The sequence below is a fragment of the Calidris pugnax genome, unplaced genomic scaffold (assembly GCF_001431845.1).
Source record: "Calidris pugnax isolate Ruff unplaced genomic scaffold, ASM143184v1 scaffold32, whole genome shotgun sequence".
In the NCBI taxonomy this organism is placed as follows: domain Eukaryota; kingdom Metazoa; phylum Chordata; class Aves; order Charadriiformes; family Scolopacidae; genus Calidris; species Calidris pugnax.
This window is the reverse complement of record NW_015090783.1, coordinates 3038340-3056515: the sequence shown is the minus strand read 5'-3', so window position 1 is coordinate 3056515 and position 18176 is coordinate 3038340. Positions and strand designations below refer to the sequence as shown.

The 18176-nt window shown below is 45.6% G+C and overlaps 1 protein-coding gene across 1 annotated transcript; it reads left to right on the top strand.

Annotated features, from left to right (window-relative positions):
* The first annotated feature begins 55 nt into the window (after nucleotides 1-55).
* Nucleotides 56-17425, top strand: DHX37 (DEAH (Asp-Glu-Ala-His) box polypeptide 37). Its single transcript, XM_014962001.1, has 27 exons — nucleotides 56-212; nucleotides 888-1057; nucleotides 2143-2255; nucleotides 3003-3330; nucleotides 4059-4207; nucleotides 4991-5083; nucleotides 5582-5678; nucleotides 6055-6168; nucleotides 6850-6951; nucleotides 7416-7530; nucleotides 7904-7999; nucleotides 8692-8765; nucleotides 9502-9640; nucleotides 9897-9973; nucleotides 10505-10737; nucleotides 11170-11281; nucleotides 11874-11980; nucleotides 12354-12542; nucleotides 12662-12786; nucleotides 13064-13180; nucleotides 13296-13468; nucleotides 13866-13980; nucleotides 14390-14527; nucleotides 14844-14938; nucleotides 15377-15450; nucleotides 16362-16459; nucleotides 17055-17425. Exons 1-27 carry the CDS (start codon nucleotides 101-103, stop codon nucleotides 17135-17137), a joined length of 3438 nt encoding a protein of 1145 aa, XP_014817487.1. The 5' UTR covers nucleotides 56-100; the 3' UTR covers nucleotides 17138-17425.
* Nucleotides 17426-18176: the final 751 nt, after the last annotated feature.

Sequence of the window (18176 nt, the reverse complement as noted above, 5' to 3'; positions counted from 1 at the left end):
GCACGCCCCGCCCCCTTCTCGCGAGAGCGTGCCACCCCACACACCCGGAAGTGGCGGCCGCAGGGAGCAACACGTGTTTCCCGGTGCCGCCGCCGCCGCTATGGGCCGGGCCCGCCGCCGGCACAACTGGAAGGCCCGGTTATCTCAGGGCACGGTGCCGCCGCCTCCGTCAGCCCCTCCTCCTCCGCTGGAGCTGTCGCTGGAGCTGGGAGGTGCGGCGGGAACCGGCCCGGTTCTTCTCGGGTGTAGCGTTTCGTATTATCGCGACCCGGGGCGCTTAACGTTGCTAATGATGTAGAGTTATTGTCTATGTGCTATGGCTACGTTGTGCTTCCACGGGACGCATTATTGTTAAATTATCTTACAGGCCTTGCGTTAATAGCCCTGTAAAAGCGACTACTAAAAATATTTTTACGCTTAAAGTTTTTATGCTTAACCGTGGCCTTCTCAAATATTGCTTTTTTAAAAAGTAGGCGTTCGTTGTGCTGTTTTTCTTACTCAGGCTCCACTAATAGGGGTTTTTGGCGTTAAACCCCAGTTCTGCCTGGGGGAGGTGGGTGGCTGCGGGGTTGCCCCGGGGTGCAGTGTCCTGGGCTGCCCCCTCGCCCGCGGGAATGCAATAAAAAGCCCAAAATTTCATAACCTTGTTATGTAAGTCAAGGAAAATTGCCCTCGGGGCTTTAGGAAGCACAGGGTTATCGAATCCACACTTTCATGGTCCTTTGCCCTTTTTGCTGCTGCAGGAGTTTGGTTTTTTTTTTTGGCTGGGGGTTAGGGTTGTGTTTGCTTACAGCAGCTAAATGTAGTAGGTTTGCAATAAGCTCGTTAAGCAGCGTGCCAAAAATAATCCCCCTGGCACCGGGGAATAACCAAACAAATGCTTTCAGATGAAGCAACGCTGAAGGGGATTGATGGAAGTAACCCCCTGGTCCTGCCAGCGAAAAGAGAGAAGAAGAAAAAAGCAGCTCCTGTTGTGCAACAGCAGAAGAAACCCCTGAGCAAGAAACAGAAGAAAATCCTGCAGAAAGTGTTAGAGCAGAAGGAAAAGAAAAAACAGGTACATTGCTGCTCGCTGGTAACTCCAGCTTTGCCAGTTTGGTTAAAATGATAAAGTTATCCAAATGTATACCAGTGTATGGAAAAAGTTAATGTTAATAAGCAGCTGTAGAGGCTTCCCTCATGCTGTGGCACTGGCAGCCCCTGATTGGTGACACCCCTGTGTTGTTGGTGTGAAAAACCAGTGGAGGGTTGGCCACTCTGCAGAAACAGCGAGCGGTTTTTTGGGATATGACCTGTCCATGACATCTCAAGGATGTGCAGAATCTGAAGTTTAAGTTAAAACAGCACAAACCATCCCTTTTCTGGGTGTTTTGGCAGAAATGTGCTGTTGCCCATGGACTCCTGAGCATAACTTGTGGGGAAAAGCCTTTCCCCTCCCTCTCTGTGGAAGAGGTGTTGGAATGCCCTGTTTCTGAGTCCTGGTTCCCGTTCTCTCTTTGACCCTGGCCACACAGATGCGTGTCGTGAAGTACATCACTAGCAGAGTAAATGACTTGATATCTTAAAATCAGGTTGGATGAGAAGCTTTGTCCTGCTGCAGAAGGCCAAGCTTGATGCTGCCGGTACTTCTGAAATATTTATTTCAAGCTCTGATGTATTTTCTGTATGCACAGGCAGCTCTTCTGTCTCTGTAAAAGCTTTCCAGGCAAAATTCCTGTTCTGTTTTAGTGTCTGAATAATGGTTTTGACAAACGAACTCTGTTTTTGGAGGCGGTTTGAAACTGCTGCTTTCTGATGACCTGCCAGCGCTGTGTCCCACATGAGGGGTTTGAGAGGAGACTTCCATTCCTCTGCCCTCACTCCAGCATTTTAGTTCAAATCCCTTTTCTTTGCAGTTGTGTGAAGGGCGCAGCTGAGCTTTTCACTGCAGCCATGAAGGGTCAAGTCCATGTTTCTATTTTTGCTGTGGTGCGGGGCTGAAATCTTCTTCGGGGAGGACTGACCATGGAGCAGCAGGAACGTCTTTACAGCTTCACAGCAAGGTTTCCCGGAGCCCACCCTCTAACACTTGAGCACAGGTCTTGAAATGAAATTATTTTCTGGTGAAAATAAGCACTGATTTTGGTTGTTTTTCCCAAATAGCGAGCCGAGTTGCTGAGCAAGCTGAATGAGGTCCAGGCTTCTGAGGCAGAAATGAAACTTCTGTACACCACTTCCAAACTGGGTACTGGGGAGCGCATGTATCAGGCTAAAAGGTAAAGCATTATTTGGAAAGAATCATTCTTGTTTATTGCTGGGGTTGAAAACTTGGCAATCTTCTTACCTGGTTTTGCTTGATTATATTTTTTTTTCCTTCTTACTCCGCACAGGTCCTCCAGAGTGGATGGAGTTAAATAATTTTCTTTTTTTTTATCTGGTAACATAATAGTTATTTTCTTGTTTTCCTAAGGAGAGGATATTAGTTAAAAAAATTGGTCTTCCCTTTCATAAGGGACAAAGTGGGTCACAGTTATATATGCATATTCTTAAAATTATGCTAAGCTGTGTAATTGGTGGAATAAACATTTACTTTCATGTATTGGACAAAAAACAAGACTGATGCAGGCTGTAGTTACTGGATTTATCATCAGCTGAATTTTGGCAGAAGTTGAAATAAATTAAACTACAAAGATGTCTTCTGAAGAAATTAATATGTAGCAGCATAGAGTGTGCTTAGACACGAATCCAGCCGTCAGGTCAGCGAGCTTTACCTAGCAGAGTTCTGAAAACCTCCAAGACTGGAGATCCTTGGAGAGTTGGGTGAACCTCTCTGGTAACCTCTCCTGTTGCTGCACTCCACCCAAGGTGTGGAGGTTTTCCCTGTCTGAGAAAAAACTGGGTTCAGGCTTGGGCAGTGACTTCTGGTGATGCAGCTTTTCTGGTTTGTGTGGAAGACCTGTCTGGCTTGAGGTCCTGGAGAGCATTGACTAAAGTGTAGTTCACGTCTTGATGTTTTGCTCTAGGGTGGTACAGGAGCCAGGGACTGCCATCCCTGACAAGATCAGGAGCATCAGTGGTGCGAATAAGAGAAGACACAGCACAGATTCTGAACCGGAGCCTGAGAAAGAAGCCAGTAGCTCCGAGGAGGAGCAGGAAGAGCAGAAACAAGAACTTGAGAAGTCCTCAGGCAGTGATTTGACCCCTGCTGACAAGCCAGAGGAAGGCGTGAAGAAGACAGTGGCTGACCAGCAGCCGGCTGGCCCTACTGCACCTGTTTGCCAGGCAGCCTCCACCAAACCTCCTTGCAAACCTGCGGTTTTCATTCCAGTGGATAGGTCTCCTGAGATACAGGTGGGGCTCTGTGAACAGTCAAGTGCTTGTCAGAGGGGGGTTGGAGATTATGGCACCTTTCATCAAATCAGGTCCCTGCAGACACCAGTGTTCCCTCCTGTCTCTGGCTCATGCTGCGTGGTGGCAGAGTGCACTTGGGGTCCTTGTCCTGGCAAGTTGTACCCAGACATTTCTGAGCTTTAAGCCTGTCTGGCCTAACAGAAGGAAAACTAGTTTTGTTTTAGGGTAAAAGCATTTGTCTCTAGTTTTAAATATAGAATTTATTACTAGTCTTTTATTGTTCTTTGCTGGAAAATCTTGTGAAGTCACTTTTAGCTCTCTATTATGCTGTATCTTGTGCTGGACAGTTTTATCCCGTTGGCTGTAGGTGGGGTGTTCTGTAGAAATGGGAAAAGCTCTGCTTGGGTCTGAACAGACAAGACAGAGTTGTGAAATGAGTTTTTGCTTGAAGTGCTATATTAATAAACTCCAAGGACTCTGAAGTTTCACAAATCAAAGTGCAGGGCTTGCCAGCAGCTTTCTGGGAAGCTGCTGTGATGGCTCTAGTTCTTGGACAAGCTAGTGTGATATTATTAGCTGCTTTAGAGCTTTTCAAGCCACAAAGCTTGCTGAATCCTTTGTGTGGGTTTTATATTCTGAGGAAGGTAACAGTCCTCAATCCTGGGGAAGACAAAAAGGGCCTGAGAGACAAAACAATGCAACTAAAATGTGTGTTTTCTATTATTTAGGAAGCAAGACTAAAGCTTCCAATCCTTGCCGAAGAGCAAGTAATCATGGAAGCCATTAATGAGAATCCCATCGTCATCATATGTGGAGAGACGGGAAGCGGTAAAACCACACAAGTACCACAGTTTCTCTATGAAGCTGGCTATGCCAGGTACAAGTTGTCTTTTAATTGCAGCAAATGTAATTAGAAGAATTGGTGCTGAGTCGCTCTGGTTTTGTTTCTTTCCTTCTGATGTGGCTGAACTGAACCTGGTCTTTTCTGTGCAGTGGTAGTAGCCAGGCTTTTAAAAAATCTGAAGGGAATAAGGTTGTGACTTGTAATACAAGTCTCTACACTTAAGCAATCTTTTGAAATCTTGAAGGTAAAAGTTTTCTTCAAAGCCATTGGTTTGTTTTTCACAGAGGAGCTTTATTGCCTGCCCATCTCTGTTTACAGAGGTTTGTTTTTACCTTTGCAAGAAAATGTGCTTTTTTTCTTTAAGAACACCTTTGAAAATAGCTGTGGCTCATCTGATGCTATCGGTAGCATTTATAAGCTTGAGCACCTCATAAGGTGCTTCTGACAAGCTGCATCAGGGCATCCACCTTCTGTGCTGCTGCTGCCCTGCCTGAGTTTCTTCTGAAATGGATCTTTGGACATCCCTCTGGCAACGGTGTCCTGGAGTTCAGTGAGCTGGAATTAAAGAAAAAACATTTGGGGAGAAAATTCTCAATTAACATGTACCTTCAGATCAATACACGTATAATAGAAGGGTTATCCCAAAAATTCCTTTCTGTCTTTTCCTTCCAGCTGTAACTAAAAGTGATACTGTGCGAGTGATGCTACTTAATTTAGAACCATTGTGCAGAAATGCTGGTATCATCTCTCTAAGTGTTTCTGGCTTTAAAACAAACAGCCAAACAACCCCTCTTTTTCTTCCCTTCACCCCTTTAGTCCAGATGGTGCTATTGGGATCACGGAGCCTCGGCGTGTGGCTGCAGTGTCCATGTCCCAGCGAGTCGCTAAGGAAATGAACTTGTCACACAGGTGAGGAGGGAAAAAAGCTGAGGCCTTGCTGGGAGGAGGATAAGGCTGAGATGCTCCGTGTACGTCATAGAATGAAATGGAGATTTATATGTTGCCTGTTCCTTCTGTCTCTGGTGAAGAACTGTGGGCAAGTTACTTATAAACATCTTTGTGGGGTTGTCTATAAAAATAAAAGAAGCACATGCAGATTTAGTACTACTAGTGGTTGTAAGTTACTTTTTAGAGAGAGCTTTGTGGAGATGGTGTGGGTGTAGTGGCTCTGGTTTGTCTCCATCTGAGAAAGCGTCCCATAACTGAAATAATTTGAGATGACATTGGTGTGTATCAGCTTCTAGAGTTTGGTGTATTCTTGTCTCTGGGAGCTGATGATGTTCTTTTTATCGTGTCTTGGCATCAAGTCTTAATTTAGTAAGGCTGAAGGCTACCTCCTGGTCTGAACGTGAATTTTCTGTTTCTCTCCATGCTTTTTCTTGTGGCTACCCTGGTGTCTCCTCACAGAGTGGTTTCCTATCAAATCCGATACGAAGGCAACGTTTCAGATGAAACACAAATCAAGTTCATGACGGATGGTGTGCTGCTGAAAGAAATTCAGAAGGTCAGTTGGTGTCCTCAGTGTTATAAAAAGAAAAGTCTTTTCTCTAGCTAGGATGAGAGGCCAGTTGCTCTCCCTGGGTTGTCGCCAACCTCTCAAAGCAAAATCCCATTCAGCACCGGAGATGTATCTCATCTCAACCTTTTACATTCCCGCCCAAGTCCCTGAATCTTGCTGTGTAAAATGAGAGCAAGGAAGAGAATCTTGAGAATTAGGCTGCTTTGTGTAGGGTAAAGACATTAAGCCGTTCTCAAATACGTGGGAGAGACGGCAGCCATGAAGATGGAGGGTGGTCAGTGTTTGTGTAGCTGTAGGTTTTCTGGACTTAAAGATGGCCTGGTGGGAGGCTTCATGTGATGAAACCTATCTCTCTTCTCAGGACTTCCTGCTTTCCAAGTACAAAGTCATTATTATTGATGAAGCCCATGAAAGGAGTATGTACACGGATATCCTGATAGGCCTCTTGTCTCGCATCGTGCCTCTTCGTGCGAAGGTAAAAAGCTGTATTTCTGTGTTAGGTGCAGGTTTGCTGGGGAGGGGGATGTTAGACAGGAAGAGGCTCTGTGGGGGAGGGATTCAGTGATGTGGAAGTCAACGGAAATCTGATGGAAACCATGAAATAACGCTCAGATAACCTCTTTGTCTCTCCATACGATCAAAGAAGCACAGAGCCTACAAAAAGGGGAAAAATAGTACCTACCAGTACCAACAGATAATTTTTCAGTCAATATCCATATAATTTCAGACTTACGGTGCCATGAGAAGTGTAAATAATTAAAATTAGCAGATGCCAAGAAAGCAAGCTGCTTACATTCACACTGGAATGAGCTGCCACCAGCAGCACTTGGGAGGAGAGGTTTTTGGGGCTGACGTTGTGAAGGGTTTGGTCCCAATGGGTGCTGGGGGCTGGTGATTGTGGTACTTAAGGATGGAAAGAGAGTCACTGTTGGCATCAGGATTGCCAGCGTGGGTTTTTCTGTAGTTTGAAACACGTTATCTTTGAAGCCGTGCGTGTCGTCTCTCACTTGACCTGGTGCTTTTGTTGTCTTTGGTTTTGAGTGCTTTGGTGCAGAGGTTTGTATCCAGCCCTGCCAGCAGCTCTGGGTGATGTGGGCTGTGTAGCTTTACTTTCTGTGTGGTTTTGGGCACAGATAACTCATTTGTCTCCCTGCAGAAGGGGCGGCCCCTCAAGCTCATCGTCATGTCTGCCACCCTTCGCGTTGAAGATTTCACCGAAAACAAGAGGCTGTTTTCTGTTACACCTCCCATTATCCAGGTATCGTTCTCCTCCCTGGGACCTGTCTTAGATGTAACGGCACTCTAATCTTTCCAGCTGGTGCTGGAACCTTTCAGATATCAATTTAAAAATAGCTGTTCTGTTTAGACTATTGTTTCTTTTGGGACTTGGTGTTTTTCTTTCCACTTTTATCAGAAAACTGCCCCGGCAGAATCTGATTGTCTTGAAAAACTGGAAGTTACAGTTCAGGAGAGCTAGGAAGCCTCAATCCGAGTTGATAATCTGAAGGAGAGAAAAATTTTGGTTTCTAGCTTGATTTTATGATGTTCAGGAGAGACAACCCTGATCACTCCTGTGGGTCTGGTGTTTTGGTTGTAAGTTACGAAAAAAAAAAGAGCTGAACAGAAATACTGGGTGAGCTTTTTTAGTCCTCCCGTGAAAGCTGCCGTGATGGTGCTGGGATTATAACAGAAAACAAACCCCATTTTGTATTTCCTCTCTAGGTAGACGCAAGGCAATTCCCTGTAACCATCCATTTTAACAAGAAAACCCCTCTAGATGACTACAGTGGGGAGTGCTTCAGAAAGGTGTGTAAAATCCATCGAATGTTGCCCGCAGGTAAGGTCACTGCTGAGAACCTCTCAAGTTCTTTACACTTAACGTGTCTAAAGTTTTCTGGGTTGGTTTTTTTTGGGGGGAGAGGTTTTTGTTGTTTTGTTTCGGGATGAGGTTTTTTCTAAGTTGGACGTGAGACTGCAATTTTGTGTTTTGTGCTTTTACTTAAAAGGTTTTTCTTGTGCAAATTACCCTTTGATTAAATCATAGTTACATTAGCACGCTTCTTGAGGGAGTAGTAGAAGGCAGCTGCAGCCAAACACCCTGTTCTTTCATGTTACTTCACAATATATTTGACTTTTATCAAAAATAAGATCAAAAGCTTTTCAAGGCGAAATACATATGCTGCGGTTGAGAGTGATTTCTTCTCTTGCAGGTGGGATTTTGGTGTTTTTAACAGGCCAGGCAGAAGTTCACTCTCTCTGTAGGAGGCTAAGGAAAGCCTTTCCCTTCCAAAAAAACAACACTGCAGGTAATGCTACAGAGTAAAGGACTGTTAAACTTGGAATTTATCTCACTGAGAAAGGGGCTTGTTTTGCACCTGAAAAATAAGGGCTTTTATGTAAAATAAATTAAAAAAAACCAACAAAAAACCCCCCAAAAAACCAACCAAACAAAAACAAACAAACAAACAAAAACCACAAAAAAAAAAACCAAAAAGAATGGTTGGGGAAGGGGTTCCATGTGGATGATTTTGATGACTGATTGTTAAGTTTGTGCTGGTTTGAATTTGGGAAAAAGGTTTATGCATATGATGCCTTCCAGTTGCTCAGCATTCATTGCATTTCTTAACTTACTGGACTGGTCGTGAGTTAAAGTGGAAATGCTGCAGCTTGTTGGAAACTATTTTTAGGATAGTGGAATTTCCCAAGATGACTTTAGAAAGTTAGACAGTCAAATTCTAATATAGCTTGGGTAATTGTCTCCTGAAGCTCCTGGCGCACAGTTGCTGTGTCTGCTGCTCTTAATCCTCCGTGTGGTTCCCAAATGGATCGATAACGTTAAACATGTCTGTCATCCCTGTCCCCTCTGCCTTCAATGTGCCTATTTGCCTCTTTCATCCTGTGACACTTTTTGAAGCCCCCAAAAGACAGGAGTGGGATGGGACTCGCCCAAGAGGAAAGTGTGCCTGGCTAACAGTAGCTCCACTGCCTGTTTTTGTAGGAGACGATGACAAAGAAGAATCAATGGAAGAAATCAGAAAATTTAAGAAGTCGAGGAAGCGGAAGAAAGTTATGGTAATGTGTGATGGCTAGAATTCCTCCAAGGGACAGGAAGGAGCAGGTACCTCCCTGCAAAACAGCACTCCTGTGTAGCTGTGTTTCTCACCAGGCTCTTCTAGACTTGCATGAAGCCTTGCAGCCCACGTACGTCCCTTTAGGAAATCCAGTAGTACTACCTACGCTGATACTGCTGCATTATGAGCAGCAGAGTGCTAAAGTGTGTCCCAGGATATAATGGGCAGGAGATTGATTTCAGTTGAGTACTGACCATTAAAACTTTAATGGAAGGAGTTCCAGACTCGCTGGCTCCAGGGCTGCTCCTCATCTTGACATTGGTTACCCAAAATTGGGACTGCATCTGTGATGAAGGGTTGCATTTGGCTTCTGCCCAAGTCCTACGTGCACTCAGTTAACAGGAGATCTTGATGTTATAGCTACACTGTCGTCTGACGTTGGATCCTGGTAGCCAAAGGGGCCTGAATTAATGAAATTTTACCCTTTCCTACTATGCTCCAAGTGAATAAGCTCGGCTCGGCACAAAATGCTCCTTAAAATACTTGTATTATTCCCCCCTGACTCTCACATAACTGAACCCTCAGCCTTGAAATACAAATGAAATCTCTCAATCCCTCTGTCACCTTGAGGTCAACAGATGTTTGGAATTGGCGCTCAGCTTTGTTTTCAAAGCAATAAATGATGCTGTTTGTGTCCCCCCTTAATGTTCTGTGCTCATCTTTCCTGTCTTTCTCAGACACTCCCCAAAATTGATCTGGACAGTTACTCTGTTGTACCAGTGGACGAAGGAGATGAAGACAGAGATGCTGAAACAGATGACGACATTGCAGGATCTGATCTTGACCTTGATTTAGGAGATGGAGACTCAGAAGAAGGTTTGTCACTTATGAAATAAAAATTCCCTATCTCCTGTCACCTGTCAAACATCCGACGTAAGCCAGTTGTCCTTTGCTAAACTGGTGTGATAGCACAGCAGTCCTGTGTTGTGGAAAAGCTATTAAGATTTTCCAGCTTCAGCTTTCTACCAAATACTTCACTGGTTTTAAATGAGGTGGTGTTTGTGAAGACATTGTTGGGACTACGCCTGGAAATTGATTGACTATGTATTGAACATTATTTCTTTCTTCACAGATGAGAAATCTGATTCCTCCCTTCCACTCTATGTGCTCCCGCTCTATTCTTTGCTAGCACCAGAGAAACAAGCAAAGGTAAAGGATTTATTGTCACAATGAGTAAATGATCTTTATAGATATGTGTGATCATTGTTGAAAGTCATATGTGCTTTGTGACTTAAAATTTCCATCTCAGACTATCCGTCAATGGTGCATTGGGCGAGTTGGGGTGGGATCAGAGGAGGCCTCGCTTGGGCTGGGATCTCCCTAATGAGAGCAGGGTGGGAGAGGTGAAAAATGACAGTCCTGCAGCACATTAAATTTAGTCATGGCCCTGGGGCACATCAGGATCCTGCTGCGAACAGGCAATTCGTATGAATTCTTGCATTCCCTCTTGGGCTTTGGAGGTGGCAGCAGTATGTCTAAGTATGACTCAGCACTGGTGTTTGCTCCACCTGGAGCCCCTGTGGGTGTTTCTGAGGGATTAACTGAGCTGGACAGAGAGCTCCAGAGCTGGAGACAGAGAATTAAGCCTTTGGTTGAGTTTCACCTGCAGCCCATCCAGGTTGACTGCCCATCTTTTCTGTTGCTGGCAGTGCATTTCACACATCCACCTGTTTCTTGTAGGTGTTCAGTGCTCCTCCTCCTGGCACGAGACTCTGCGTTGTAGCCACCAACGTGGCCGAGACATCGCTGACCATCCCAGGCATCAAATACGTGGTTGACTGTGGAAAGGTCAAGAAACGTTTCTACGACAAAATTACTGGGGTTTCGTCTTTCAGAGTCACCTGGATCTCTCAAGCTTCAGCTAACCAGCGGGCAGGCCGGGCTGGCCGGACGGAACCAGGGCACTGCTACAGGTTAGCTACCTGCCCTGGAGAGCGTTAGGAGGAGAAACAAAAAAGCCCAATGAGTGTCAGTGTGAATTTGACGCTTTCCTTCATCCTTCTGCCCCTTTCACCAGGACCTAGTGCTGCTTGAAACCTCTTCATTCGAATAGGAGAGGTGCAGCCAAACATGAACTGTCACCAGTGATGTTGGTTTGACAGTTTGGCTTCTCAGGGGCCTTTCTCTTGCTGAAAACCCTTATTTTGGTGGCCAGGTTAGGATGGATTCCACTCCAAGTCAAGTTTTTGTGAATAAGGTGGTGTGCCCCAGCCATGTAAATAATTTCATGGTTATGTAAATAGTACCTGCAGCTGCCTTTTTAAAAATTTCTTGCCAAGTTTTCATGCATATCTTTTGAGTTAAGATTTCTTTTAATTCTCTAAGCAGCACTTGTGGTCCCCTAGGTTATACTCTTCAGCAGTCTTCATGGACTTTGAGAAATTTTCTGCTCCAGAAATAACAAAGCGACCGGTAGAAGACTTGATTCTGCAAATGAAGGCATTAAATATAGAAAAGGTGAGGTGTAAATTTGCTTTGTACTGCTGTGCTCATTGAAGCGGCTGCCCCTAGGAGCCAGAAACAAATACAAATGTTTTTTATCGTCGTTGCTTGAGGTTCTGCCTTGTGTTAAAAATCAGTATCCTGGGACTTGATGTTGGTTTGCAAATTGCAGAAGCTGCTATGAATTTCACCAGGCCCTAACAGATACGTTTGTTCAGGTAATAAGAGCGTTCTGATATTCTTAGTAGTGAAAAAAACTCTGTCCAAACAGGGGTGGTGTTTTGGAGATACTGGGGCACTTTGAGAAAGCACAATGTGTGAGGTTAGACCTTCAAGCAGCCTGCCCTAGGCGGTGCCTGGAGTCAGTGGCAGCTCAGGGTGATGCTGGTATTCCTGTTTCCTAATGTTTTTGTTCTAGGCGTTTCCTCCTATTATATGTCCTTTCCTCTCGCTCCTGGCAAACATCCTAAATGTTTTTCTTTGGCATATGTAACGAGGGGGGAGGGTTTTGCTCCCTTCCAAGACTTCTCACTGCGTTCAGACTCTGTTTCTCAGTGGGAGCCGTGTCAATGATGTACTGAGCTGTATTTTCTCTTGGTGTCCGTAGGTCATCAACTTCCCCTTCCCAACACCACCTCCGGCAGAAGCACTTGCAGCAGCTGAGGAGCTGCTGATAGCCCTGGGTGCCTTGAAGGAACCCCCTATGACAGGAAGGTAACGTCAGTGGTCCCCCACAACCTCCTCCTGCACTGCTGATCAGCCCCCAGTGTCGAGGCGGTGGGCTCTGCTGTCCTCCTGCCTGCTTTTCCATCTCAGCCCTCTCTTCTGAGCAATCTGGGGTTCACCTGGGTGTGTTTTGCTGGTCCTGGATATGTTTGGGGAGGGAAAGACTGTGCTAAGTATGTGCCACGCAGAGCAGGTAGGAGCTGTGTGAGGAAGAGGAGTCTTTCCCCCAGCCTTTGGGGGACCAGCACATAACAGAATCTGAGAAAACACATCAAATTAATCGGGCTGCCAAAATCAGAACCAGAAACTTGTTCTAATGCAGAAGTCACTACATTACATGACTCTCCTCTCCCTCCCCCAGGCTGAAGCAGCAGCTGGCAGCAAAGCTGAGTTGCCCTATTAGTCCCCTGGGCAGGATAATGGCCACTTTTCCTGTTGCCCCCCGCTATGGGAAGATGTTGGCGTTGAGCAGGCAGCACGACTGCCTGCCATACACCATTACCATCGTGTCTGCAATGACTGTCCGGGAGCTGTTCGAAGAGTTTGACAGGTGAGTGAGGATCCTACTTACAGGATGCATCACCTTGTGACAGCTGATGCCTCTCTTACATTGAGACCCCTCTGCACATAAGCACGATGCTCATTTATGCTCTTTTGTGTTTCTTTTAGACCGGCCATAAGTGAGGAAGAGACGGCGAAACTGAAGGGGAAGAAAGCAAGGCTTTTACAGATGCAAAAGCTCTGGGCCGGGCAGGGCCCGATGCAAAAGCTTGGAGACCTCATGGTGATGTTAGGTATTGCAGACAACGGTTTCCCTGTCCTCTTCACTTCCACTCTCTTCTCCTCATTACTCTCAGCTTTATAGAACCGAAGGCATCCTCGTGCTGTAGGACTGAGTCCAGCAGTGTGTTTTCTAGGCTGTTCCCTGGGCAGCCCACCAGCATCCTGGGCTAATGACCAGTGGGAGCTGTGATAGGCACACGTTGACTGTGACAGTACTGTCCCACAGTTGGTATAATTAGGAGAACTGACGGGCTAAGTCGTTTTCTCCACTTGTCTGTTCCCTTCCAGGAGCAGTGGGGGCCTGTGAATATGCTGGGTGTACCCGCAAATTCTGTGAAGAAAATGGGCTCCGATACAAGGCCATGCTGGAAATCCGGCGCTTGAGGGGGCAGCTGACAACAGCAGGTCAGCAGGGTTTGAGAGGAGTCACTGTGTTTATTCTCTGTTGGGCGTTGACAATTCAACTGGGCTTTTTGTTGCAGCCTTTTCTTTGTATTAACTCCTTTTTTCTTCCGTGCAGTGAACTCAGTCTGCACCGATGCTGGCCTCTATGTTGATCCCAAGATGAAGCCCCCAACAGAAGCTCAAGTAACTTACTTGAGACAGATTGTGCTGGCAGGGCTGGGGGACCATGTTGCCCGAAGGGTTCAGGCAGAAGAGCTTCTGGATGACAAATGGAAAAATGCCTACAAGGTAAACAGCTTGATTTCACCAAATTCCTCTGCCCTGTGTGATAGAAAGATGCTCCAGTGCAAAGCCTGGGCCTCTGAGTGGATGCGGCATTGGGGCTGTGTGTGCTGGCTTTCTATAACTTCTCCCCATAAAATTTAAATTTCCAGTGTTGCAATTTCCCAGGCTTCATGTAGGTATTGTTATAAAAGAGCTAAGAGGTAGCATTAGTCCATCTTGCAAAGTGCTTGTTGTCTCCAGAGAAGGTGAAACAGAAAATTGTGGCATTATTAAAAACCTCCATCACTTAAGGAAACCATATAAACGCGCATCTGAGAGAGTCTGAAATTAGATGCAATCGAGAAATTGGAGTGCCAGTAACTCTTCTTACTCTGCTTCAATCTTCTGTGCTTTCTTAAAGACTGCTCTCCTGGACGACCCAGTGTTCATCCATCCAAGCTCGGTCCTCTTCAAACAACTCCCAGAGTTTGTGGTGTATCAAGAAATCGTTGAGACTACGAAAATGTACATGAAAGGTGAGACTGCTGCGGTCCCCACCTGTTCTGCTGGCGTGGTGAGGAATTCAGAAGTGCCTTAGCAGAATGTTTCCCTTCCTGTGATGACTGGTGCTCTCCTTTGTTCGTGCCTCCTGGGATTTGGATCCTTATGCTTTCTAGATCTGGACCAGGGGAAAAATTGGTCTGGTTTATTGCTTTTCTAGCAGAATGGACTGAGCAAAGCTCAGCTCCTGAAATAGGTACCAGCCCTGTTAGACCCGTTGCTGGTTTCTGAACAAAAGGATGTAAATCTGTGCAGTTGACTTGAAAAATGAGATACAAGTAACCCTGTGGAGATGCCATCCTCACCCCTGACTTGCAGGACCGCTAGTGAGCAGCAGCCCATGGCAGCAATCCCTCATTCAGGTGTGTGTTCTCCCTTCCTAAGGTGTCTCTGCCGTTGAGCCCGAGTGGATTCCTGCCCTGTTGCCGCCGTACTGCCACTTTGGGAAGCCTCTGGAAAATCCTCCTCCATCTTACTGCCCCGAAACAGGCCAAATTCGATGTCACAGACCAAGTGTCTTTTGTAAGTGTCTGGAAAAGTGTCACTCGGTAGTTTTGTCCAAGAGCTGCTCCATAGTTATTGTAACGCTGCTTTTAACAAGACTCTCAGCAGACCAGAAAGGTCAAACTTGGCTCGGACTGTTCAAAGAGCATTTAAATATCAGCATCTTCCCACTGGCACAGGCGATTGATGCCCGTCTGCTCCCCCTATTAAGGAGTAAGGCTGGCTGGGTGGTGGCAGTATCCTCCCAAGTATTTTTAGCTCTTGTCACCTCTCTCTTGGAAATTTACCCTCCTCTTGGAGCCTGTAGGAGACTTGGTGTGATCTTCCTTTCCAGATCGCGTTAGCTGGCAGCTCCCTGCGGTGGAAGTTGATTACCCAGAAGGCATTGATCGCTACAAATACTTTGCCAGGTTCCTGCTTGAAGGCAAGGTGAGTGTGTGTTCCAGCTTTGTTACTTCCTTCATGTTACCAATACATTTTTAGCTCAGTTTTTGGAGGAGATGAGCCTTCCTCCTTTGTGCGTGCCCATTCCTCATAACTTGCTGGTGGCTGGAGGAGTTTGCTGCAGTTGGTGGGGTGGGGAAGATATCGTTAAAATATGAAACAGCAGGAAAATCAGCATTTGGGTGAAGGAGACATCAAAATTTAAGTCATGTTTTTGCAAAGGAAAAAAGCTTGTGTCTTTGTCCATTCTGAGACACAGGAGTCATCTAGCAAGGCAGGCAGGACAAGATTGGTATGGAGAAGTGGATGGGAGAGAGATGGTAATAGAGGATATGGGATGGAAATATATAGTAGTACAAGTTCACTGATGGTTATCTCCACAGAACAATTCATTGAATGTACTCATTATAACAAATCTTCCAGGTCATTGAGAAGTTGAGTTCTTACAGCCGGTATCTGCTGTCCAGTCCCCTCATAATGCTGAAGACATGGTCCAAGTAAGTTGTTAAAAACAAGCTTAAGTTTCTTGTCTCCACTGAAGGGTTTTAACTTCCTTTTAAATTAAAAAAAAATTCAATGCTGGGAAGGGTGTTCTAGATAGTGATCTTGGCTGTAGCTGCAGGGAGAGGAAAATGTGTTTTCTTACCAAGAGAAGTCATGTCTCAAGAGAACTGGGCGATGGTAAGGGCAGTGTGGAAGAACACAGGCAGCCTGCTGCTCACACTGACCTCTGCGGGCTGCTTCACACACAGAAACTGCTTACAATGTGTCAGAAACTGTCAGATGAGCACTGCTACTTCCCTTGCTTTTCTTTGCAGTTTGGCCAGTTATACTGTCTTTATTTCTTTTCAAAAACACGTTCCCAACAGGCGATGGTTTTCTTATGGACTGTCAGCTATTGCTGTCCCCCCCGCTGTCCTCTCTTGTTTACCAAAATAAGTTTTCTCTGAGTCTTCTATGAGTTTTCGTGGAGTTGATAGGTGCAAGGATTTTGAAAGACTTTGTTAAAAGTGACTGATGTTATCTGAGGGTATTACAGTTACAAAGTTTTTTCCTGTTTTAGTCAATTCTGAGTTGAGCATGGGGGCTGGGGGTTCCTTTGTGCTCTATGGTGTGCTGTGCAGCTGCAGAGCACACAACCTCATGCCGTCAGCAACGAGAGCAACCTGCTGCTACTTGAGACAAAAAAAAAGTGATGGGAACAAGAAACTACTTCTAGTGAACTTTCTTGAGCCAGTGACGTGTCTCTGTATCCAGAGGTTGTGCTTTTCTACATTTATATTTACATATCTACACTCTGTATGTAGATTTTTAAAAATATTAAAGAGTATGAACTACGAAAGGTGAGCTGAATGCTGGAACACTTTGCTAAACTTTTATTGCACCCTTTTGTCTTGGACTGATTTAGACTTCAGCCCAGGACGGAATCCCTCCTGCAGGCTCTAGTTGCAGAAAATTGTGATAATCGTGATGCTTTACTGGCTGCATGGAAGAAAAATCCTAAATGTAAGTGTTCTACTTAATGATGTCATATCAGTGCAGACTTTGTAGTACCTCACCATTGAATTATAATTTTAAAAATGGATGATTTCACTTTATAAGCCTCAAATATTTACTGTTTTCTTACCAGAAACAGTAATGCTCTGTGGTTTGGTTCTTGTAAAGAACTGGAGCTCCCTGTACTTATGAAAGCAACGTTTATTTGTATTTTAAGATTATTTTTTCCTGTGGTTACAGTTAAAATGTTTGGTTTGGGCTTTTGAAAAAATGAAGACGATGATGGTGCTGTGAATACCAAGGAGGGGGGGGAAATTTCCAAGTAAAATGGATTTTGTTCAATGTCGGGGTACCAGGTTATGAGAATTCTTTATAGGAGCAGCAGTGAAGTGACGCAGTGATGGCTCTCGCAGAAATTCTCCCATACTCTATATTTTTATATCTGTGTGCAGATGCCCAAGCTCCAACACTGTCCCAGTGATGGGAGGCTGGTTCTTGCTCCCAGCCTGTGAGCAGGGTGATGCTGCAGGGCCTCGTCTTGCCAGCGAGATCACTTGGTCCCTGATTCCCGTAGCCATCTAATTGCTCCTCTCTTCCATTCCAGATCTGCTGGCGGCCTATTCTCAGTGGATCCCCGAAGCTATGCATGAGGATCTAGCCAAGAAGTGGCCTCCGGTAGCACTATGAAGCACCTGACTTCTCTTGGTGGACTCCTTTCCCTCAAGATGTCTTGAGAGCTTGGGTTTCCTTGGAAATCTGATAAGACGGATGGACTTGCAAACTGGGTGTTACTCTGGTTTTCTGGGAAGCCTTCCACGTTCTCAGAAGCCCTACCAGCTGTTTTGCTGGTATTTTGTAATATTAATGATTGGATAATTTTATCCATTGTGTTTTACAGCTTGGTTTTTTTAACTGAAATTTCTCTTTGGACTATATTAGTCATATGGACTATAATAAACGTGTATAGTTCTTGGTTTGGATGGGAGAAATGTTTTCCACGTGAGGTGCTGCAATAAGCAGAGCTTTAGACCCTCGTAAGACCCTTCCTCCTGCATGACTGCAGGTCCAAATGCAGACTTTGGTGTTTGTGCTGGGTTGACCCTGGCTGCTGGCTTGTTCCCTGGCCTCCTGGCAGGATGGGGCAGAGGTCAGGGAGCACAAAAGCGAGAAAACTTATGAGTTGAGATAAAGATACTTTAATTAGTGAAGGACAGAGGGGAAAAAATAACCAACCACCACCAAACAAATGATGCAAAGGCAACCACCACCTCCGACAAGGTGCCCAGCCAGTTTCTGACCATGATGTTATGGGGTAGGGAGTGTCCCTTTGGCCAGCTCATGTCAGTTGTCCTGGTTGTGTCCCCTCCCAGTTGCCTACACAGTTGCTTCCCAGGGGAAGCAGAGGGGGAACAAGAGAAGGCTGTGATGCTGTGTGAGTACCACTCAGCAGCAGCCAAAACACAGGGCTGTTTTCTGTTGTAGTCACAAATCCAAAACACAGCAGCACCTGGGCTGCTACAGAGAAATCAACTGGTTTGCTGTTGCTTGCAATCCTTGATAGAGGAGGAGGTGTGGGTAGCGGACCCTCCTGTCCCCACCTTCTGGAGGCGGCTGGTGGGACCAGTGAGCTGACAATGTGCCCTTGTGGCCAAGAAGGCCAATGGCATCCTGGAGTGCATCAAGAAGAGTGTGACCAGCAGGTGGAAGGAGGTCATCCTCCCCCTCT